Raw genomic sequence first — 23,494 nt, forward strand, 5'->3', positions numbered from 1 at the left:
GTCCAACATGGGTATTTAACCAATCCGATTGGTAGAGACTGAGTAAAAATTTACATAATAAAAGTTACCGCCCCCTTGCAGTCCCCCCATGAGCTCAGTTTTAAAAACGAAAGGCACTTAAGAGTATAACCAACTTTTATTGACCAATGCAAGAACTCATGAACCAACCCAACCTCCGGTGTCCCTGAACTGCAACTACCGGGTGGGTTTGGACTCTCCTTCCAGTGCATCGAGAAGACCGTTCAGGTAGGTACAACGGGTCTTCTCCACTGCATCTGGAAGGAGAGTCCAACATGGGATATACCAAAGATCTTTAAAGCCCATGGGAGGGAGAAGGTCTAACTAGGGACTTAGGAGAAACACAAACTCTTTGAAGAACCCTCCTGCCAAAGGCCGCTTCCGCTGAAGCAAAGGAGTCCAACTTATAATGTCTAATAAATGTTGTAGGGGCTGCCCAGGTTGCAGCTCGACAAATGTCCTCTATCGATGCTTGAGTAGACCAAGCCGCCGAAGTCGCCGCACTCCTCGTTGAGTGAGCTGTCAATCCTTCTGGAACTGTGTGTCCTCCAGCCTTGTAGGCCTCCGAGATACAGTCCTTAATCCACCGACTAATGGATTTGGCCGATAATCCAAGTCCCTTCCTATATTCAGAAAATGAAATAAAAAGATTCTCAGACTTACGAAATTCCTCTGTCCTTCTAATGTAAATCTTTAAAGCTCTCCGGACATCCACCTTATGCCACAGTAGCTCTGATGGATGACTCCCGTGAGAACAGAAATCTGGAAGAATAAGTTCCTGTTTCCTATGGAACACTGTATTTACCTTTGGTACAAAGGTGGGGTCCAAACGAAGAACCACCCTATCCGGATAAAAGACACAGAGGTCAGGTCTCACGGATAACGCCGATAACTCCGACACCCTGCGTGCAGATGTAACAGCTACAAGAAAAGCTGTCTTGATGGAAAGTAGCCTAATTGGTATAGACCTCAATGGTTCAAAGGGAGGTTTAGTTAAAGCCTTAAGTACCCACGTGAGGTCCCAGGATGGAAATCTCCTGACAGGCGGAGAATGTTTATTCGTGGCTCCTTTAATAAAATCTCTGATCCAAGGATGCTGAGCCAAGGGACGAGACTCTGGAGTTTGAATCATGGTGGCTAGGGCTGCCACCTGTCGCCTCAAAGTATTAGGAGCTAAGCCACGTTCCACCCCGGCTTGCAGAAACTCTAAAACAGTTATTACAGAAGCTTCCCTAGGATCCTGTAAATCCTTGTCGCAAAATTTACAAAACGCAGCCCAGGTCGCCTGATAAATTCGTGAAGTCGATGGGCGCCTGGCAGCCTGCATGGTATCTATAACCTTCTCTGGTAAGTCCAACTGCTTTAATTTATGCCTTTCAAGTGCCAACCTGTCAAGTGTAGCCACTGAGGATCTGGGTGTTTCAGATTCCCCTGGCTCAACGAGATGATCCGATCTGGAATCCTCCACGGGGGTGACACTGAAAGTTCCACCAAGTCCGCGAACCACGGGCGACGTGGCCAATATGGTGCTAGTAAGATCACTTCCGCCTCCTCGTGAAGGATCTTCTCCACCACCCTCGGGATGAGATTCACGGGGGGAAAGGCGTACAGGAGACCTGGAGGCCAAGGTGACAGTAGGGCATTGGTCCCTTCTGCTCCTGGCTCCGGAAACCGTGTGAAAAACCTCGGAAGCTGAGTGTTCTGGCCGCTGGCAAATAGGTCCACTAGGGGGACCCCAAACCTCTGGGTCAACTGGTAGAACAGGTCTGGATCGAGTCGCCACTCTGACGGATCCAGGGTAGCCCTGCTGAGCCAATCCGCTGTGGAGTTGCTGATCCCTGCGATATGTTCCGCGGTTAGTGACGCCAAATGGGTCTCGGCCCAGGTGAAGAGCCGCATGGTTTCCTCCATAAGACGTTGAGACCTCGTGCCCCCCTGATGATTCAGGTGGGCCCTGGTTGCTACATTGTCTGTTAAGATAAGTATGTGTTTGCCCTCTACTAGGGGGGCAAAGGCCAACAGGGCTAGAAACACTGCTCTTAGTTCTAAGAAGTTGATATTGACCGAAGCCAATTCCTCTATTGTCCATTGTCCTTGGGCCATATGACGTCCCAGGTGGGCACCCCACCCGTATAAACTGGCGTCTGTGGTCAGAATGAGACGGTCCTGGGTACGAAAGGGGGAACCCTCCTGAATTGTTGCGGTGAGCCACCACTTCAACGACTCTTTGACTTTCCTTGGTAGGAAGATAATCCTTTGCGAGTGGCTGACTCTGGCCCTCTGGGCTGGCAAAAGAAACCACTGAAGGCCTCTTATATGGTGTCTGGCCCAGGGAACTATACCTATGGCTGACACCAACGTACCTAGCACCTTTGACAATAGCGCCATCGGGGCCCGTCTGAGGCGGATCAAGCCGGCAACCAGACGATGAATGTTCTCCTGCCTCTCGGGAGAAAGGGTTACCTTGCCTGATATGGTATCGATGATGGAACCCAGATGTTGTAGTCTGGTTGTTGGAGACAGCTGACTTTTCTCCACGTTTATAGTGAAACCATGCGCTTCTAAGGTCCGTATTGTTCTGGCTAAGTCCTCTCTGGCCTGCCTGGGAGACCTGGACAAAATGATTATGTCGTCCAGGTAGGCCATCAGTCTGATAGAATGAGACCGAAGACTGGCCGTCAGGGCGTCCAGCAACTTGGTAAAAGTCCGTGGGGCCGAGGAGAGGCCGAAGGGCATTGCCCTGTACTGGTAATGTACGCCTTCTGAGCAGAACCTGAGGAATTCCCGGTGAGTCGGGTGTACGGGTACGTGGAGGTAGGCCTCCTTTAAATCTATTGAAGTCAACAGGTCCCTGGAACGTACCGAGGGAAGAATAGTCTGTAAGGAGTGCATATGGAACCTCCTGTACTTGATGTAGATGTTGAGTTGTTTCAAATTCAGTATCATTCGGTATCCTCCTGAAGTCTTGGGTACCAGGAAGATCCTGGAGTAAAATCCCCTGCCAACTTCCTGCTGAGGTACCTGTTCGATGGCTTGTATTTCCAGTAAATGGGCAATCTCCTTGCGGATCTGCTGCCTCTTGTGTAGGTCCCGAAGCCTCGGGCAACTTACAAAGCGATGAGGAGGGGGCCCCATGAATTCCAGGCGAAGTCCTTCCGATACGGTGGCTAAAACCCACTTGTCCGAGGAAGTGAGCAGCCAGGAGGGGCTGAAGTGCTGCAGCTTCCCTCCTAGAGGTAGGGGCCCGGAGGAGTCATTTGGAACGACGATATCCCCTCTGGTTGCCTCCACGAAAGGGCCGCCTGGACTGCTGGAAGCCCCTGGGACGATCCTGATAAGATCCGCGATCATTCCTGAATGATTGCTGGGAGTACTGATTCTGGTGAAAACCTCTCTGCGCCTGTCCTTGTCCGGTAGAAGCATCCCAACGTGGGTTCTGCCGTCTGGTGTAGGGAGTAAAACGACGATCTTGGCGTCTATTGGACTTAAGGAGGACCTTCCTCTTGTCCTTGTCCTCTATGAGGACTTTATCCAAAATGTCACCGAAGAGCATCGATCCCTGCAGTGGAGCTGAGGCCAGGCGCCATTTTGATTTCAAGTCCGCTGGCCAATTCCTCAGCCACAAAAGTCGGCGTGACGACAGCGTAGTGGCCATGCCCCTACTGGCAAACTTAGCTGCGTGTAGGGTGGCGTCGGCGGAAAACTCAGCTGCGGCCTGTAGTTTGCTGATATCCTGGCGAAGTCTGGCTTCCTCCGGGCCAAGGCGCGACTGCAGTTCCTGGAGCCACATGATGGAGGCCCTGTTGAAGAAGGAGGCCGCAGCAGCCGCTCTGAAACCCCAGCCCGCCATTTGGTGGGTCTTGCGTAATAGGGTTTCCGCCTTTCTGTCCTCTGGTTTCAAGCTCTCCCCCGTCTCTGACGGTACAAGGGCACTGGAAACCAGCGTGACTACTGGCTGGTCAATGGGGGGAAACTCCAAAAGTTTTTCCACCTCATCGTCGAATGTGTAGAACTTGCGCTCCAAATTCGAAGGACCCTGAGCCGCTGCGGGGTGTTGCCAGGGTTTTTTGACTCCCTCAACGAAGATATGCGATGCCGGGATGTGGTCCGACTCGGGTTGGGGTTCTCTTAAAAGGGAAGCAGATGTCTTGCCGGTCTCTGCTTCTGGTGTCTTAGCCGCTCCCTGCAGGTCCATTACCTGCTTCGCCTTAAAAAGCAGAGTCCGAAACAGCGTGGGCTTAAACAGTCCGGCCACTGGCTGCTGTTCTGGGGTGTTCTCATCCTCTGAGAACTCATATTCTTTATCACTGTCCTCGCCAAAGTCCGGATCCTCTGAAAGAGACCCCAAACCCGAGGGGGGCGGTATTGGCCAAAGGCTTCTTGCCTGAGTCTGAGGTCGGTTCACTTGCTGGCCTGTCCCGGCATTTACTCCTTGAGCATAAACATTTGCAAACATCTCCTGTAATTCTGGAGCCATGTGCTGCCACGAACCAGTCTGGGGGCGCAGCCCCGCCGCTGTGGGTGTAAATGTGGCAGAAGGTGCCTGGGTGCCCCTTCTTGGGAGCCCGGCAGGTTCAGGTCTAGTCCAGGACAAGGCTGGAGACGGGGCCTGTGGCAATGACATGAACTGTCCCTCTGGGGACCAGTCACCCTCCTGTAGGGGTCCCAGGTGTCCAAAGGCTGACTGGGGGGTCCCAGGTTCAGGCGTGGTTGGCTGCCTCTGAGTCAGAGGTACTGGAGAAGGGGAGGGGTGCAAGGCTGCCTCCAATTTCTTCTCTAGCGCCTTTATGCGCTTTTCTGCCTCTTTTAATGAGGCCACCGAAGCAGGGGACTGGGAGGGCTTTGACCTCTCCTTATCCTTCCCCTTAGCCTTCTCCTTGCTCACCACTGGGGAGCTGGCCTTCTCGGTATTGGGCTTATCTTCCATTGTACTCACAGCTCCGGTGTTATAATAGGAGTATCACGAGAAATTTGACTTCAACAGCTTCGTCACGAAGGAAAAAATGGCTGCCGATGCTGGCCTCGCCTTTGCGGCTGCGCATTAGAGCCGTAGCCCAATTCGCGCCTCTCAGCTGCCGGAAGCCCTTCCGGATGGCGCTCCTGCGCTCCGTGGGGGGGGTGTCGTCAAAATGGCGCTGCCCAGCGTTTTCGCGGGTCTTTTGCGCTCACCCCCCCTTTCGCCGCTTCTTCGGGCTTTCCCAGCCCGGTCTCGGCCCTCCAGGGCTCGCCCAGTCCAGCCGCGGCGATCCCAGCGCTGGCGGCGGCGGCGGCGGCGGCGGGAGTCTCTGCGGCATTCCTCGCCGCTTCACAGCTGATTCGGGCTCCGGCGCTGCCTGCGAACCCCTCCGGGGGTCGCCGTTCTCCTCGAGCCTCCCAGTGGGGGGGGCGGACCCCCCCACCTTCGGCTCGCAGCCCTTGTTTGACCGCTGAGGCCAGGGACTCCGGGCTGAGGTGCTCCTCTTGGGGGCAGTTCCCTCGGGGGGAAGCAGCCCCTAAGGAGATCGTTGGGGGTGTTGTCCGCGGAGGACAGAGACCCCTGCCTCCAACGTTGATCATATCTGTAAGGAGACAAAAGAGAAAAGATTAAACTGGTAATAACACCTTAAAATTTATTCAGCAAAACTCAGTATGTCTCTACTCTGGGACTGAGTTTTTAAAACTGAGCTCATGGGGGGACTGCAAGGGGGCGGTAACTTTTATTATGTAAATTTTTACTCAGTCTCTACCAATCGGATTGGTTAAATACCCATGTTGGACTCTCCTTCCAGATGCAGTGGAGAACACTGATTGATGTTTCATATGCTATTCATCTTTTCCATTAGGCTCCATAAGTACCATCTGATGAAATATAGGGTGTATATCTAAAGAACAAGTCAATTTGTTGTATATATTTCAAATGGTTCCTGGAGGCTGTTAGGGTGTGGACGGGTGTCAACAGGCTCAAACTCAACCCTAACAAGATGGAGTAGCTGTGGGTTTTTCCTCCAAAGGACAATTCCATCTTTCTGTCCATTACCCTGGGGGGGGATTATTGACCCCCTCGGAGAGGGTCCGCAACTTGGGCGTCCTCCTCAATCCACAGCTAATTTTAGAACACCATCTTTCGGCTGTGGTGAGGAGGGTGTTTGCCCAGGTTCGCCTGGTGCACTAGTTGCAGCCATATTTGGACAGGGAGTCTCTGCTCACAGTCATTTATGCCCTCATCACCTCGAGGCTCGACTACTGCACTGCTCGCTACTTGGGGCTACCTCTGAAGAGTGTTTGGAAACCACAGGGAGGAGGGGATCACATTATTTTCCAAAGCACCAGAGAGCCAGACAAGGAGCAAACGGTTGGAAGCTGTCCAAGGAGAGATTCAACCTGGAAATAAGGAGGAACTTTCTGATGGTGAGAGCGATCAACTAGTGGAACGGCTTGCCTGCAGAGGTGGTGAACGCTCCAACAATAGAGAATTTCAAGAAAAGACTGGACTGCTATTGGACTAGTATGATGTAGGGTCTCCTGCACCAGAAGGGGTTGGATTGGATGACCTGCAAGGTCCCTTCCAACTCTAATAATAAAATAATAAAATAATACTTTTCAAAGGTCCGATATTGTCCTATGTATAATCCTTGTTTTATTGATTGCATATAATATTCTAATATTCTGAGATTGTGGATTTGGGGTTTTCAGGAGGTGTGCCCCCTAATCATCACAATTATGATAAATCATGGCTTGAACTATCTTGCCTTGCATGTAATGAGTCTCATATATTATGTTTCAGCTTTTAAGTTGCATTATTGAAATAAATGAACTTTTACACAATATTCTAATTTTTTTGAGTTTCACCTGTATATTCACTTAAAAACCATGTTACTAACTTAACAACTGCCATAATTCACCTAACAAATGTGGCAAGAAAAGTCATAAAATGGGGCAAAACATATTTAACAAATTTCTCACTTAGCAAAAAATATTTTGGCTTAATTGTTGTCGTAAGTTGACGACTACCTGTTGACTAGCTTGTTGCAGAGTAATCTTCAATTTTTCAACATCTCACAAATATCACTAGGTCAGATGATTTTAGGCATTCATTAGTCATGTCATATATAGATACATACTGTATAAATGTAACCAGCAGCTCTTTATTTCTTGATATTTCCCAAGAATAGGCTTAATAACAAAGGAAACATATTCTCATAACAGATATGAATTTTCACATTTTTGTTCACCAAACAGTATCAATATTAAGAATAAGTACTTGAAAAATAAATACTACTATACTTACCAAGCCATGCTGCAATAAGAACAGAATCAATTCCATCTATGGGTTCACAGATACGAGCTACTACTGGATGAATTTGTTGTGACAAGTAATACTGAACATCAATAGTAAGATTTGCTTGTTTCTTCAGTTGTTCCGGAGCATATGCTCTCTGGCTGGCACTCAGATTTGATCCATCCTTCATCAAAAGAATGAATGAATTTACTGACACAAGTTGTATTCCCACTCACCCACATTCTGGTCAGTCTTGACTTCCAGTAACTGCTTGGACAAATCCATGCAGTTTTCTTGTAACATTTTTTGGAAATGATTTGCAATTGCCTTTCTTCTTGGGCTGAGAGAGGGGGACTTCCACAAAACTAGATGGATTGGCAGAATTAGAACCCAATCTCCTGGTTCCTTGTCCACCACTTTTAACTGTTGCATCAGACTGACTGGCTGTCTTTCATTTACAAAGTATATAAAAAGGAGTGTAATATTTATTTAGTTAGTTTTGGTTTTGTTTCTAAGTGGGAAAATATACTTTAAAAATAACAACAATGCTTTTACCTGACAGATAACATATGACACTGTGTCCCCAGCTTTCAGCTTTCTACCTTCCTGAGAATTCATCCACAAGGAAACATGCACATGAGGCAAGCTTTTCTTGTCTGGGTAATCTTGGGGATCTTTTGTCAATGCCTATAGGTCAAAGAAAGGTGCTATTGAATTATATATGCCATACGGAACATTGTAACATTAAGTGATCCTTTAAAATTTAGTTACAATCACCATTCCTTTTTGACTGCCATTCTAGGAAATGTTCTTAAGTGAATATCAGAAAAAAGTATTTATTTATTTATGTTTGCCACCTATCTCACTGTGAGGCAACTCTGGGTGGCTTACAATATCAAAATAAAATCATAAATATACTGTATTTACAATTCAAATAATTCTATGAAGCCAAGAGATAAATTTGCTTTAAAAAAAATCTGCTCAAATTCCTTTAGGCAGCTACTGTATTTTTCAGAGTATAAGACACACTCCTCCCCCCCCCCAACAAAAAGTGGGTGAAAGTTTTGGTGCGTGTTATACATCAAAAGTTGCATCAGATGGGATTTTGCCATATCTTGGGGGAGGGGGAGGGAACTGATGTGGCAGCAGCAACAGGCAACTGATTGGTAGTATTCTGGGAGGCTGCGAAGGCTCCAGCATTCCCCAGCTGAGGCAGCAAAGCAGAGGTGGGATTCAGCCAGTTCGGCTGAACCGCTTGTTAAAAGTTGTGTGCAATTTTGAGAATCGGCTGAGCCCACCAATGGCTGGCCTGGGTGCGCTCTACATCTGCCTGTCCTGTTCGTCGAGCAGTTTGCCGAGGATACCCTGCCGCCACCTGCCACACCGCCACTGTGCAGCTACCTTCCATACCAGGCTAGGAAGTGCGCACTTCCTGGCCTTCATGCACTGTGAGTCCAGAGACACACACACACAGAGGTATGGCTTGGCTTTCAGCACTGGAGAGGGTAGGCAAGGGAAGCAGCTGGGTTGCCACCACTTTTCATTGGAGTACATATGACAAGACAGGCTCCTTTTGCAATCCATTTTCCTACCCCTGGGCATGGCATGGCTTCCTGTTCCTCAGTTTTTGCAGCCATCTATGCAATTTGGGAGGTGTTAGACTGTTTTATTAACAAGGGCAGGCATGCTAAAGCCTGCATGTTTGTCTTTGTAAGGATGACATTGATAGATTTTTTTTCAGGAGGAAAAGAATCACCAATGTCGTAAAATTGTCAGCTTGTTATTGTTAGTTTAGGATGGGGGAGGAAGGGTACCCAACTCCTGGACCAACTGGCTTCTTCCTGGCAGCTGTTTCTCTACTTTGGCTTTGGCCACCAAAAACAAGGCTTTTGTGGATAGAAGAACTGCACTGCAGTGGAGAAATGGGCATGGAGCAGCCAGCTTGATGGAAAGAGGCTGCTTTCTAGTCTTTCCCCTTCGTATTTCTCTCATAATGAGCAAGTGTGGCATGTTACTGTATACGGTATACCAATATCTTGTGTATGAAAGACCGTTGAACTTACCTGAACGGTCTTCTCGATGCACTGCAAGGAGAGTCCAAGATGGGTTATACTTCAGTCTGATTGGTAGGGACTGAGTTTTAATTTAAATAATTACCAGGCAGGCACCGCCTCCCTCCCCTTAGCCCTCCAGTCTAAATTAAGGCGAAGGAGCAGTAAAGCAAAAACCCATTTATTAAACAATTGAACGTGCAAACATCAAACTGTAATCATATAACTCAAACCCCCCACAGCAACCCTGGTCCAGAGTCGGGAGGGTTTGGACTCTCCTTGCAGTGCATCGAGAAGACCGCTCAGGTAAGTTCAACGGTCTTTCTCCAATACACTTGCAAGGAGAGTCCAAGATGGGATATGCCCAAGTTGTAATCACAGGGAGGGACGAGACTGGACCAGGGGTTCCACATATGAACAAACCCCTTGCAGCACCCTCCTCCCAAACGCTGCTTCCTCTGAAGCAAAGGAGTCAATCCTATAGTGTTTGATAAACGTTGATGGAGCTGCCCATGTGGCTGCTCTACATATGTCCTCTAAAGAGGCCTGGGTTCTCCAGGCCGATGAAGCTGCCGCACTTCGAGTGGAATGTCCCGTTATCCCCGGTGGAATTGGGGATCCTTTTATCCTGTACGCCTCTGAAATACATTCCCTCAACCAACGGCTGATAGTTTGAGAGGAGACCTTGTTGCCCATAGTCCTAGTGGCAAAAGACACGAACAGGGCTTCTGACGTCCTCACAGTTTGAGTCCTTCTAATGTAAATTTTTAAGGCTCTTCTCACGTCCAACTTATGCCATCTTAATTCAGATGGATGAGTCCCACGCGCACAAAAGTCCGGAAGTATGATGTCCTGAGTCCTGTGAAAGGACGTGTTTACCTTGGGGATAAAGGCCGGATCTAATCTAAGGACTACTCTGTTTGAGTCAAAACGACAAAGGTCTGGTCTTGTTGACAAAGCGGCTATTTCAGAAACTCTCCTGGCTGAAGTGATTGCAACCAGAAAAGCGGTCTTTAGGGTCAGTAGCCTTAACGAGATCTGGCGTATGGGTTCAAAGGGAGGACCTGTTAGTGCGTGCAACACCAAGGGAAGGTCCCAAGAAGGAAAACGATGAATCACTGGTGGTTTGAGATTGGTCGCTCCCTTCAGGAAATCCCTGATCCACGGATGTCTGGTAAGGGAACGGTAACTGTCTGGCGAAATAATGGTGGCCAGAGCGGCAACATGACGGCGTAAGGTATTAGGGGCAAGGCCCTTTTCTAGTCCAGCCTGTAGAAAGGTTAAGACCACATGCGGTGACGCCGTCTGAGGATCTATCTCCCTTTGCTCACAGAATTTGTGGAAAGTAGCCCAAGTTGCCTGGTAGATTCTCCTTGTAGATGGTCTACGGGCAGCTAGTATGGTGTCGATGACCGTGTCCGGTAAGGCCTGTCCTTTTAAATATTCCCGCTCAAGCGCCCCACGGTTAGATGCCACCACTGTGGTTCCGGGTGGGAGAAGGACCCCTGTGTTAGAGATCCGTTGGTCCGGTATTCTCCAACTGGGTGACCTCGAGAGCTGCACTAGGTCTGCGAACCAGATGCGCCGAGGCCAAAACGGGGCTATCAGTATCACCTCTGCTCTCTCCTCCAGGATCTTCCGAATCACCCTGGGAAGGATGGACAGAGGGGGAAAGGCATAAAGAAGGCCCTGAGGCCAACGAAGAGTCAGGGCATCCACTCCTTCTGCGCCCGGGATTGGGAAGCGAGCGAAGAAACGAGGAAGTTGGGTGTTTAGGTTGGTTGCAAACAAGTCTATCACCGGTTCCCCGAATCTCCTCACCGCCTCCTGAAAAATCTCGGGGTCCAATCGCCATTCGCCTGGGTCGAGTGTCTGGCGGCTGAGCCAGTCCGCCCACACATTCTCCACTCCCGAGATATGTTCTGCTGAGAGTGAGGCCAGGTTCGTCTCTGCCCATCTGAGGAGTGATGTCGATTCCTTCATTAATCTCCTTGACCGTGTTCCCCCCGTCTGTTGATGTAGGAACGTGTGGAGACGTTGTCGGTCAAGATGCGTACATGATGACCCCGCACTAGATGGGCAAGGCTGTGGAGGGCTAATGAGACAGCCTTTAACTCTAAGAAATTTGTATTGATCTCTTGCAGGTCCTGAGGGTCCCAGAGTCCTTGAACCATGTGCGAAGAGAGGTGTGCTCCCCACCCTATCAAACTGGCATCCGTTGTTATTGTAACAAGCTCCTTGTCCAGAAATAAGGAGCCCTTGGTCAGTGAAGGGGACCTCCACCATTGTAGGGAGTTGCGTACCCTGGAACTGAGGGGGACTCTCCTGAGAGAGTGACTGGTCTTTTGTCTCTGATATGGGAGCAGGAACCATTGGAGTGGGCATAGATGGTGTCTCGCCCAAGGTACTATATCTATACAAGAGACTAAAGTTCCTAGGATCTTTGAGAGAAGGGCGAGAGTGGGGTATTTCTGAGGCCCCAGTTCTCTTAACAGAGTCCTGATTGTTCTTTGTCTTTCCTGGGACAGAAAGACCATCCCCAGGTTGGAGTCTATAGTGGTGCCCAGGTGGGCAAGATGATGTGTGGGTGTTAGGTGACTCTTTGACCAGTTGACTGTAAAGCCATGGTCCTGTAGTGTCTGGATTGTCAGTTGTGAGTCTCTGTGGGCTTGTTCTCTGGTCTTTGACAGAATGACGATATCGTCGAGGTACGCCATCACGCGTACCGACTGGCGTCTGAGAATGGCCGTGAGGACGTCCAGTAATTTTGTAAAGGTCCTGGGGGCGGAGGATAGTCCAAAAGGCATTGCCCTGTATTGGAAATGTCTGCCGCCTAGGTAGAATCTCAGGAATTGTCTGTGGTGTGGAAAGATGGGCACGTGTAAGTAGGCTTCCTTCAGGTCTATAGACGTCATAAAGTCGTTTTGTCTTATGGAGGCCAGGATGGTTTTTAGAGAGTGCATCTTGAATGTCCTGTATTTCACATAGAGATTCAACTGTCGAAGATTGAGGATCATTCGCACTCCGCCTGAGGATTTTGGCACGAGAAAGATTGCTGAGTAAAAGCCTTTGCCCTGATGGGTCACAGGCACCTCCTCTATGGCCCCTATCTCTATGAGGTGAGACACCTCTTGGTATAGAAGTTTCCTCTTCTGAGAGTCTGACGGGATACGACAAGCTAGGAAACGCTGGGGGGGGTCGAATGAACTCGATCCTTAGACCCTGGGAAACCGTAGACGTCGCCCATGCGTCCGAGGCTGTGGTCTCCCAGATGTCGGGAAAAAACCGCAGCCTGCCGCCTAAAGGGGCGACTCTCTGAAAGTCACTTATTTTTCCTAAAGCCCCTGTTGCCTCCTCTGAAGGGGCGGCGACCCTGGTATGATCTACCTCGATCCGTCTGATAGGTCCTGTCCGATCTAAAGGCTCCCTGGTTGAAGGAGCCCTGGAAGTACGGCCTCGTCGTCTGGGAGTTGGTCGAGGAGGGCTCTGCTCGAAAGGGCTGACGTCGTTGATAGGGAGTGGAACGCCTATCCTGTCGTCTGTTAGCCCTGGGCATCACCTTCTTCTTGTCCTTGTCCTCGATCAGGACATCATCAAGGACCTCCCCGAACAGTTTCTTTCCCTTGAACGATGAGGAAGCAAGACTCCATTTGGATTTGACATCCGCCTGCCAGTTGCGGAACCAAATGAGCCTGCGCGAAGCCACGGAGGCCATTGCTCGTGAGGCGAACTTGGCAGCGTTGACGGTGGCATCCGCCGAAAACTCGGTGGCCGCCAACAGTTTATTGAGGTCCTGCCGAAGTCTGCCGTCCTCTGGGTCAGCTCTAGCCTGGATTTCCTTAATCCAGAGGATCATGGCCCTATTGAAAAACGAGGCCGCCGAGGCGGCTCGTACGGCCCATGCTGCCATCTGGTGGGTCCTGCGAGCCACGTTCTCCGCCCGCTTGTCCTCAGCCTTCAGGCCTTCCTGCGACTCAGAAGGCACTAGAGCATTAGATACCAGGCTCGTTACGGGCTTGTCCACGACTGGGAATTCCAGCAACTCCTCCATCTGTTGGTCGAAGGTGTAGAATCTGCGATCAAGATTGGAGGGTCCCTGGGCGGCTGCTGGGTTTTCCCACGGGCGCTGGATGGTCTCCAGGAATAGGTGGGAAGAAGGAATGTTCACTGTCTCCTGTTTAGGGAAGACAAACAATCCCCTTGCTGGCTGAGATGTCTCCGGCGGTACCGCCTGGCCGCTCTCACCAGCCTGATCGATAGTCAGTTTTGCCTTATTCAGGAGCACCTTGAAGAGGGAGGACTTGAACAGGCCGGTGTAGGTAGGTTGTTCTGGTGGTTGGTCATCTCCAGACAAGTCATCCTCAGCTGCGCTGAAGTCATCTCGGTAGGCATCTTCCTCCTCCATGGATTCCATTAAGGACTGCGTGGCAGGGGCCGACCAGGGGTCTCTAGACCTCATTGGAGGGAGACCCACTGGAGCTTGTTGGTGTTGTTGTGCCCCCGAGACCAGGCCCTGATTATAAGTGGTAGTTATCGGCTCTTGCAGGGCCTGGGGCATGCTCTGCCAAGCATCATGGGTGCTGCGGAGGCCTGCCGCCGTAGGGGTGAAGGTGGCCGTCTGGGCGTGTTGTGAGGCTTGTGAAGGGGGGTAATTGGAAGACCACCCCGCAGCTTGTCTCCCCAGGCCATATGGTTTGGTCCTGGGTGGTAGCCAGGCCTGGCTCCATCTCTCTGGGGACCAATCCCTCTCTGAGACTGAGGTTGATACCCCTGGGTAGAACATGGGGGGGGGGGAGATGGAGGGATTGGCAGGTGACTTCTGAGTGAGAGGTATAGCCGGCCCTGCTGCCCTCTGTGAAGCCTCCAACTGTTTCTCAAGAGCTCTGATGCGCTTCTCTGCATCCTTTAGTGAAGAGCTCTGCCCAGATTTTGATTTTGGCTTTGAGGCTTTTTCCTTTGGAGTACTGGGCTTGGAAGGGGTGGTCTCCTCCCCAACCGGTGCTATTTGGTCGGCCATGCCCCAAAGGAACACTCACAATTTTTCAATTTAGTGCTGAAACCGTTGCGTTGTTCCTCGGGGCCTCGTGCGATTGCTGGGAGTTCCCCAAAAACGAAACCGAAAGGCCAGGAGTCTTCCCCTCTGCGCCTGCACACTCTCTCTGCCGGTTTCAGCAAGGCTTGTGGCCGAGCACAGTTCCGAGCCGGCGACCTTACCAACATGGCCGCCGGCTGGCTTCCATGGCAACAGGGGCAGCTTGGGCGGGAATCAGTAGCCTGGAGGCACTAGACCCTCCCAAGATGGCCGCCATTCGCTGCCGCATCAGTGCCACCAAGATGGCCGTGGGTCATCGCCATGGTAACGGCTCACAACATTTTTAGCGGGCGGGAAGCCGACGATTCCCGCCCTCTCGATCGCCCAGTAAAATTGCAATCCTTCTCCGGAGCCGATCCGCTGCTGTTTGGGGCGAGCCGGGGATGCCTCCGGCGCGGATCGGCTCTCGCCTGCCTTTGTTGGGGGGGGGGGCGACAGCCTCCCCCGCGGCCGCTGGTGCAAGGAGCCACCCTTCGGCCCGTGGTATATTCGCCAGGGGGAGGACGGACTCCCCGAAGCGTCAACCACCTCCTCGTCCTCCGGGCGCCACCTCGGAGGTAGGCTACCCGGGCGCTCACTCCCGAACCCACAGGGGTAGCTTTGCTGAGTCCTCGCTGTGCTGTGTGGGTTCTGGCTAGGGAGGAGCTGCAGGCAACTGGGTTAAACCCACGGGAGGTTTTGAACCCAGGCCCGCCCGAGGCAAGATTCCCCCTCTGCACCTAAAAGAAAAGGAAAAAAGAAAAGTGTTAGTGTAATACAAAAAATAATATTAAGAACACAATAATTTACAAGAGAAGTAACTCAGGAGTCCCTTTACTGCGACTGAGTTTTTTAGACTGGAGGGCTAAGGGGAGGGAGGCGGTGCCTGCCTGGTAATTATTTAAATTAAAACTCAGTCCCTACCAATCAGACTGAAGTATAACCCATCTTGGACTCTCCTTGCAAGTGCATTGGAGAATGTATGAACATGGTTTCAGCTACAGTGCTCTGTATTGTTATAAAGTACACATTACTGACAGTTCTTTCTTGCAGAAAAATACTACAATATCTATTGACCCTACATACCACTACAAAGATATGAAAGCAGAAAAGACTAGCGTATAAAATTTATTTTAAACTGGAAGTAGTGAAATATGCTGAGGAACATAGAAACAGAGTAGCGGAGAAACATTTTGGATCACCTCCAACTGAAAAAAATGATAAGAGAGTGGAGGAAACAGATGGATTAGCTACAAAAAGTAAAAGATAAAAATAAACACAACTTTCATGGGCTTGCTGCAAAGTGGCCACAGTTAGAGATGGACATGAAAGAATGGATCACACATCATCAGAATAATGGCTTCAAAGTTTCTACAAAAATGGTAATATATGAAGCCAAATGCATTGCTGTAAAGAAAGGCATTCAGGAGTTTACTGGCTCACCATCGTGGTGCTTCAGATTTATGAGGCGACATGGCCTTGCTATGTGCATCAAAACTAGAATTGTGCAAAAAATGCCAAGAGAGCATGAATCTAAGATTCTGTAATGAGAAAACACATTACACAGTTGTGTTGTACTGCTGTGGACCAAATTTCCATCTATGTTAATTTTCAAAAGGAAAACATTCTTGACATTCCCATCAACAAATCTTTTAAATTGTATATGCAAGAAAAGTGGAACAAATAGATACTTGCTGATAATCATGATCTGCCACCCACAGGACGAATGAGACAGCCCACTATCACTCAAGTTTGTGAATAGGTTAAAACATCATGGCACTCAGTGAAGGACAAAATCGTTGCAGCATCATTCAAAAAAATGTGGCATTGGCAATGCCTTAGATCAGTAATGGCAAACCTTTTAGACATCATGCCCAAACTGCATGCATGCACATGCCCAAACTGAGAGGTGTGTGCGTGAATGTGCGCATGTACATGCATGCACAAATGCACAGACTTGCATGCATGTGCAGCAGAGACCTGAAGACCAGCTGGCCAGTGGGGGGCAAGGCATCCCAACACTGGCAGCACAGCAAGTGATAAGATCTTTTTCTTTTGTGAGCTTCTGTTTTGTTGTTTTCAGGAAATCAGAAGTTTACAAAAGAAATGCCACTGAGATCTGACCTGGGGCAACAGCATACTTGCCAGCAGAGAGGACTCTGCATGCCACCTCTGGCACGCATGCCATAGATTCGCCATCATGGCCTTAGATGGAACTGAAAATGATATGAAGATAGCGAAGAAAGTGGTATCAGTGATTGTGAGCAACTGAGCTTCATAAATTCTGACTCTAGCAATGAGGAGTTCTTGAGGTTTCCAGAAAATTAGAATAGTGCTTGAACCTTAAAGTCTCTCCTCATTTGTTAATGACAGTGATGATGGTTCTTAAGCTGTTAACTTTACCTGATTGAAATAATACTCTGCTATATTTTATTAAATATATCATTACATCATTTGGTTCAGAATATTTTTTTTCTTGTTTTCCTCCTCTAAACCTAGATGTGTTTTATAGTCAGGTGCATCTTACAGTCCGAAAAATACGGTATATATGCTCAATTGATTTTAAAATATTTGCAGGTTGTCTTTAGGCCAAGCGGTTCTCAATCTTTCTAATGCTGCGACCCCTTAATACAGTTCCTCATATAGTGGTGACCCCCCAACCATAAGTCTAGCACCAATTCTCCCAACAGAGCTTTAAGCTGATTGGCAGGAAGTTCAGAGGGTCACTTCAAACGCCTGATTGGTCAGATTGTAAAAATATGTTCTAAGGCACCAGAATAGAAGCTTTAGTTCCTACACCATTGGAAATTTGTCTTTTCCCATAGTCTTAGGCAACCGCTGTGCAACGGTAGTTTGACCCACAAACAGGGTCCCGACCCCCAGGTTGAGTACTACTGCTTTAGGGGAATACATACTTCAAAGCAACCAAAGCAAGTTATTAACCATTCTTCAAATGTAACATTAAAAATTCATATTAACATAGCCTGTTTTCTCTCCAACAAATAATTTGGGATTCCAAACCATGATGTAGTGGATATTCCCTCATAACATGTATTTAGATATGCTTAGATATACAATATACATAGGTAGGACAGCATTATTATTGTATTATGGCCAGTAGAAATGTCAACCTGAAAACAAAAGCAGGATTCTACCTTCTTAAAAATCTTCATACTTACTTTTGTCCTGTCTAATATTATAATATTGTAAGAGTCATTTATAATTAGAGTAAACTGAGAAGAAAATTATGATTGCCAAAATGAAGTAACATTCTACTAATACTTTCCCCTTTTTAGAAAAACACTGCTTTCATTTAAACAATGCATCCAAGACATATCCTGGCCATGTCCAGAAATATGTCAGTGTGAAATATGATTTTATAAGCAGCAACAATACACAGGCTGAGAAATATACATTAAAAGAGAAAAGTTTAGAGATAATATATAAAATAATACAGAAAAAGACTTTCTCTGGATTACTCAAAGTTCTAAATATATTTAATTCTGCATAGCCCAAAGAAATCCTGTTTTATTATTTCTCCTCCAAGACATATATTTTTACACATTCATGATAGAATTATAAAATATTTGTAGATTTCTGATCTATGTCGCTTTAATATGAAAATAGTTACTATCAACATAAGAAATGGGCACCAATGTTCCATAGATATATTCAAACTGATTCATATATAATAACAACAAACAATATTAATTACCTTATTTATTTCATATTGTTTTATTTGAATAAGATTATTTCTGACATTTTCTCCAATTTCTATTAATCTTCTTTGGATGTTTTCTACAATTATATCTCGAGATTGGTCAGAAAGGATCTGACCAATTATGTAGCTGAAAAAGATATAAGATATTAGAACATATACAGCATATTCATAAATCCCATTAAGGTGCTCAGAAAGTAAAGGAAAAAATGCTTGTAATCTTTCCACAAAAATTACTGGTTGCTATTGTACTGACATGGAGTGTAGACAAATAGCCAATAATATACTGGTCACATCTCTTCTAAAATTTAATTTAATCAATTGACCATTCCATCAATTTAATTCTCATTAAATAATATATTCATTAAAACATATCAGAAAATATTTGATATTAATTATTCAATGAATAAAGAAAGCTAAATAACTTCATCTAACTGTAGAAAAGCAAAATAAAAGATATGCAAATCGGCACGGATGTGCATTTTACTCTGTTCTTGTCCATCACATTAAAAAATTATATTCTCAACTTCCTCTACTAGGTTAAACTTGTACACATAGCTTCTCTAAAAACTTGCAGTGAAATTATTCATTAATTGAAGCTTTTATTAATTCTTTACAAAATTCAGCAGTTTTGAACACAAATATTTGTGATTATTTGTAAATACTACTATTTCAACAAAATACATACATTTATGAGGAAAAAGAATCAGTGTGTTGTCAGGTTCTACTTTCCCTGCCTAACTCTTCTGGCCACACCCATCCTACCTGCAATTTCGCAGCTCCATTTCATTGCTGTTTATGCTGCTCTCTTCTGGATAAAAATTGAATTGTTCTGCTTAAATTACTGGGAGTCACTTTCAATTCATATTTTTTTCAACTTCTTTGCTTGTTCTATCATAACTAATAATTTGGAGGCATAACTCTCAGAAACCAATGGCTTCTGTGTGGATTTTTTTTTAACTTGAGAAATATTAGTCAGAGCTACTGGCTTCCATATAGATTTATTGAAGGGATTTTAAAATATTTTAGTTAGAAATAATATGAAGTATTGAACAGTCGAATAGTTACAGCACCCTTAGAAACAGTTTAACATAGCAATATTTAAAATATTGTATATACAAAAATACTCTGTTAAATCTTTCAGAGAAAGAGTAGAATGCAAAAAGAGCTACTTACTTTCCAGTCTCTTTTGCAAGATCACACCAATCTCTTCTCACTATGTCCAATCCTTTAAGTTCTTGCTTGGTAATGTATTTTCCATCTCCTGCTGGCTCAACAACCAAAGCAGCATATTTCTTCTTTTTTAAGAGCAAAAGGGACTTAAAAACTCCATCAATATCTATCTCCAGTAACTTGTAGAGTTTATTTATTTCACTTTTAATCTGCAAATATACCACCAATTAATTTTTAAAAATACTCTTGCTAAGAGGGTAATATTTAAATACACTTGAAGTAAAATTTAGTCAGCAGAAAAAAACACTATACAGTGATCCCCCGCTCGTTGCGAGGGTTCCGTTCCAGGACCCCCCGCAATGAGCGGGTTTTTGCGAAGTAGCGCTGCGGAAGTAAAAACACCATCTGCGCATGTGCAGATGGTGTTTTTACTTCCGCAGCGCTAGCGAGGAGCCGAAGATTGGGGGGGCGCGGCTGTTTTAAAACATCGCCGCCGGCATGGGGGGCTTCCTAGCAGCCCCCCAAACCCGGGTTGGGGGTCCGGGGGCTGCTGGCAAGCCCCCCATGCCGGTGGCGACGTTTTAAAACAGCCGCGCCGCCCCCAATCTTCGGCTCCTCGCTAGCGGGCAGGCAGGCCGTTCGCTGGCGCTCACTCTCGCTGCTTTGGAGCTGAGTCCTGAAGCGAATTCGCTTCAGGACTCAGCTCCAAAGCGGCGAGAGCTAGCGCCAGCGAACGGCTTGTCCGCGCTCGCTCTCGCCGCTTTGTAGCTGAGTCCTGAAGCGAATTCGCTTCAGGACTCAGCTCCAAAGCGGCGAGAGCTAGCGCCAGCGAACGGCTTGTCCGCGCTCGCTCTCGCCGCTTTGGAGCTGAGTCCTGAAGCGAATTCGCTTCAGGACTCAGCTCCAAAGCGGCGAGAGCTAGCGCCAGCGAACGGCTTGTCCTCGCTCGCTCTCGCCACTTTGGAGCTGAGTCCTGAAGCGAATTCACTTCAGGACTCAGCTCCAAAGCGGCGAGAATGAACGGTGTGGGCGGGCGAAGGGCGGGCGGCAGCAAGGAGTTTGCGTGGGCGGTGGGGAAACTCCTTGCTGATGCCCGCTGCTCGCCCTCCTGCCAGCAAGAGGGGGAAGACCCAGGGAAGCCGCCCAGCAGCTGATCTGCCGGGCGCCATCTACGCATGCGTGCCCATAGAAAAAAGGGCACGCATGCGCAGATGGTGTTTTTACTTCCGGGTTGAAAAATCGCAACTTACCCTGTTCGCAATGGTTGGGGACGCAATAACCGGGGTATTACTGTATATGCACATATGCAACAGAATAAATTTAAAGCATAGCGAAGGCTAAAACATACTGCTGTATATAGTATGTTTTAGCAATATATAGTAACATATAGTAAAACAAAATAATAACTAAAAGCCAACATGGGTTTGTCAAAAATAGATCATGCTAATCATGTAGTGAACTTTCAATTCACAGAGGCCGGGAAAGAGCTCCTGGCTGGGATTCTGAGACCTAGTGAGAGAAGGTGGAGAGAAAGGCCATTTTCTATTTCTTGAATTCAAAGAGGTTGGGGAGAAACTACTGTCTGGGAAGGAAGAGGAAGGTGGGAAAGGACATTTTCATTTGTAGTTTGAATTCAACACAGATATTCACAGATTAGGCTGGGGAGGAACTATTGGCTGGGAAGGAGAAGAAAGGAGGGGAAAAGTCATTTCCAATTGCACTTTCAATTCACAGAGGCCAGGGGAAAGAGCTCCTGGCTGGGACTCTGAGACCTAGTAAGAGAAGGAGGAGAGAAAGGTAGTGAAAAAAGCCATTTTCTATTAACTATAAACCAAATATACTAATAATACATTCAGGGGTAGTGCACTCAAGACTTTGATTCTATTTCATTTCAAAATGACTGGCTTAGTTCAGTGTAATACTTGTTTTACGCTGTGTTTCGGAGTATTTTCAAATTTGGATACTGTCCTCTTTGTAAACAAATTACAAGTCTACATGGACATATTACCTATCTAGAATCTCTAATCAGGGCTCTGCAAGCAGAAATCAGGTGCACTATTTCTTTGAGTTGTTTTATGTTCTGTTTGTGTCAGCTTTGATGTTGTTCAACCATTCTGTTCTTTGGTGGCCTGCTTTCTTTTTACGGCTAAACTTGGTTGCTTTCAACTTTAATTTGCAACCTCCAAAGGAAAGGGTTCCTTTGCCTTCATTGATATCCTGGAGAGTTGACTTAAATTGTTATTTTTTTCACTTTGTAAGGCATTTCTGTACAAGTAATCTCACAGCAAAGGGGTTCCAAATGAACATCTAGGCCTCTTTTCAGCCTCACCCTACTGTTTTCAGGGATGTGCTGATGTCCGGAGTAGCCTTACCTCACCAAGGCCCTCAGCGTACAAAAGTGAATGCTAAGACATTATATGTATGGGTCAGAGATGGGTTCTTCCCAGTTCGGACCAGTTCTAAAGAACTAGCAGTAACTTGGCGGCCTGGGTCATTGGAACCAGCAGTGACCCAAGCCCCCAAGCTGGTTCTCTAGGCGGGGCCAGCTTGTTTTTTGCTTCTGCATGTGAACAGAAGCTTTTTATAAGTACTGTGCATGTGCACACGCATGCAACACATGCACACACTCACGGCGCATCCCTAAGTGAACTGGTAGTGGAAGAAACCAGAACCTACCCCTGGTATGGGTTTATATGGGGAGTGTTGTAAAACAAAAGGAGATAAGAAAAGAGCAAGGAGACAAGGAAACAGGAATTGATGTCCGGAGATTTATGTACATTACAATCAGGCAAGAGGACTATCAAGCTATGATAAGCTGTATATTCTAGTGGGACTTCTCTCTGTAGTTTGGCTCCAGAGGTAAGCTGTAATGCCCCAAAGGAACATTGCTTAAAAGCAGACCTTGAAACTTGACTTTGAGTTTGGCAGCAACTAGAAAGGGGAACCTCAATGAGGCAATATCTCAGGTGGCTAATAAGCAACTATTAGAGCACATAACCCCAGACAGGCCACTGGAAGGTAAAATCATAAAATATGGCTCACTTAATTTAGTCAAGTCATGCAGGGGAATTCATTGGAGAAAGCAATTATGTTTGGAAAAGCTAGCAGTAAAAAGGAATCAAGGCCACCGGGGAGCACAGCAGCTGGACACTATCAGAGCTGGCACCAGCCAGGGCATGGAACAATTCAAAGTAGTAGTGCAAGATTGGAAGATGTGGAGAAACGTGGCCCATAAAATCATCAAGAGTTGTACATGACTGGGTAGATAACATCATCATCATATAAATATTGTATTCTGCTTAGATATATGTTGACAGAACCAAGAAAAAGTCATATCATAAATTTGACACAAAATTTCAAAGAAATAGTACCAATGCAACAATGAAAAGAACAGTTGAACAAATCTATCCACGTAGTCCTCAATTTACAACCATTTCTTTAGCAACTAACTGAACTTACCACAGCACTGAAAAAAGGGAGTTATGATCAGTATTCTTATTTAAGACTGTTGGTTCCAATTGTGACAGTAAGTCAGAAACTACCAAGCAAATTAAACCAAATACCAAGCTAAAGTTTGAGAGAAGAGGTACAAAGTGATTTATAGATAGTATACAACTTCATTTGAAAGAAAGAAGAAAGAAAGAAAGAAATGAGGGAGGGAGGGAAAGGGAGGAAGAAAAAATAAAGAAAAAGAAAGGAAGGAAGATAGGAAAGGAGGGAGGGAGGGAGGAAAGATTTTTATATCTAGAGAAGAACTAGACACAATAAACCACGACATATACATTCACCAACGGATCTCAATGGAAGATGATACAATAAAATAAATTGAATGGTATGTTAAAGGAGGTTGGCAGGCATTCAGCAACTTAAGCATAATTTTCAAGAAAAAAACCCTCCCCATATGCCTGAAAAGTTGTGTGTGCTATTTGCTCTATACTCTGCACTCTATGACAGTGAAACATGGGTACTAATCTCACAATTGATACAAAAGCTACGAGTGGTGCAAAGAGCTATGGAAAGATACATGCTGGGCATTGCAAGACAACCGCGAGGCAAGAGAGTGGAGCTGCCCCATGTGCCCCACACCTGCAAACCAGACTATCCACTCTGACAACTGCCTCACCTTGTGGCGGTGGCAGCTCCATGAACTCCATCCTGTGTGTCCACCGGCCCATTTCTTCCACATACTTGTCCCACAATCAAGC

General features: G+C 46.9%; 1 protein-coding gene across 3 annotated transcripts in view; it reads right to left on the reverse strand.

The window, feature by feature from the left end:
* The window catches only part of POLA1 (DNA polymerase alpha 1, catalytic subunit), an 801,468-nt gene that overhangs the window by 476,952 nt on the left and 301,022 nt on the right, over positions 1 to 23,494 (reverse strand). For all 3 annotated transcript variants that reach the window (XM_070750673.1, XM_070750672.1, XM_070750674.1), the window contains exons 29-32: positions 19,293 to 19,498; positions 18,114 to 18,246; positions 7,832 to 7,963; positions 7,286 to 7,460 (exon numbers count right to left, since the gene is read on the reverse strand). In XM_070750673.1, the coding sequence (XP_070606774.1) occupies positions 7,286 to 7,460; positions 7,832 to 7,963; positions 18,114 to 18,246; positions 19,293 to 19,498 (646 nt within the window). The remainder of the gene's footprint in view (positions 1 to 7,285; positions 7,461 to 7,831; positions 7,964 to 18,113; positions 18,247 to 19,292; positions 19,499 to 23,494) is intronic.

The sequence above is a fragment of the Erythrolamprus reginae genome, chromosome 4, assembly GCF_031021105.1.
Source record: "Erythrolamprus reginae isolate rEryReg1 chromosome 4, rEryReg1.hap1, whole genome shotgun sequence".
In the NCBI taxonomy this organism is placed as follows: domain Eukaryota; kingdom Metazoa; phylum Chordata; class Lepidosauria; order Squamata; family Dipsadidae; genus Erythrolamprus; species Erythrolamprus reginae.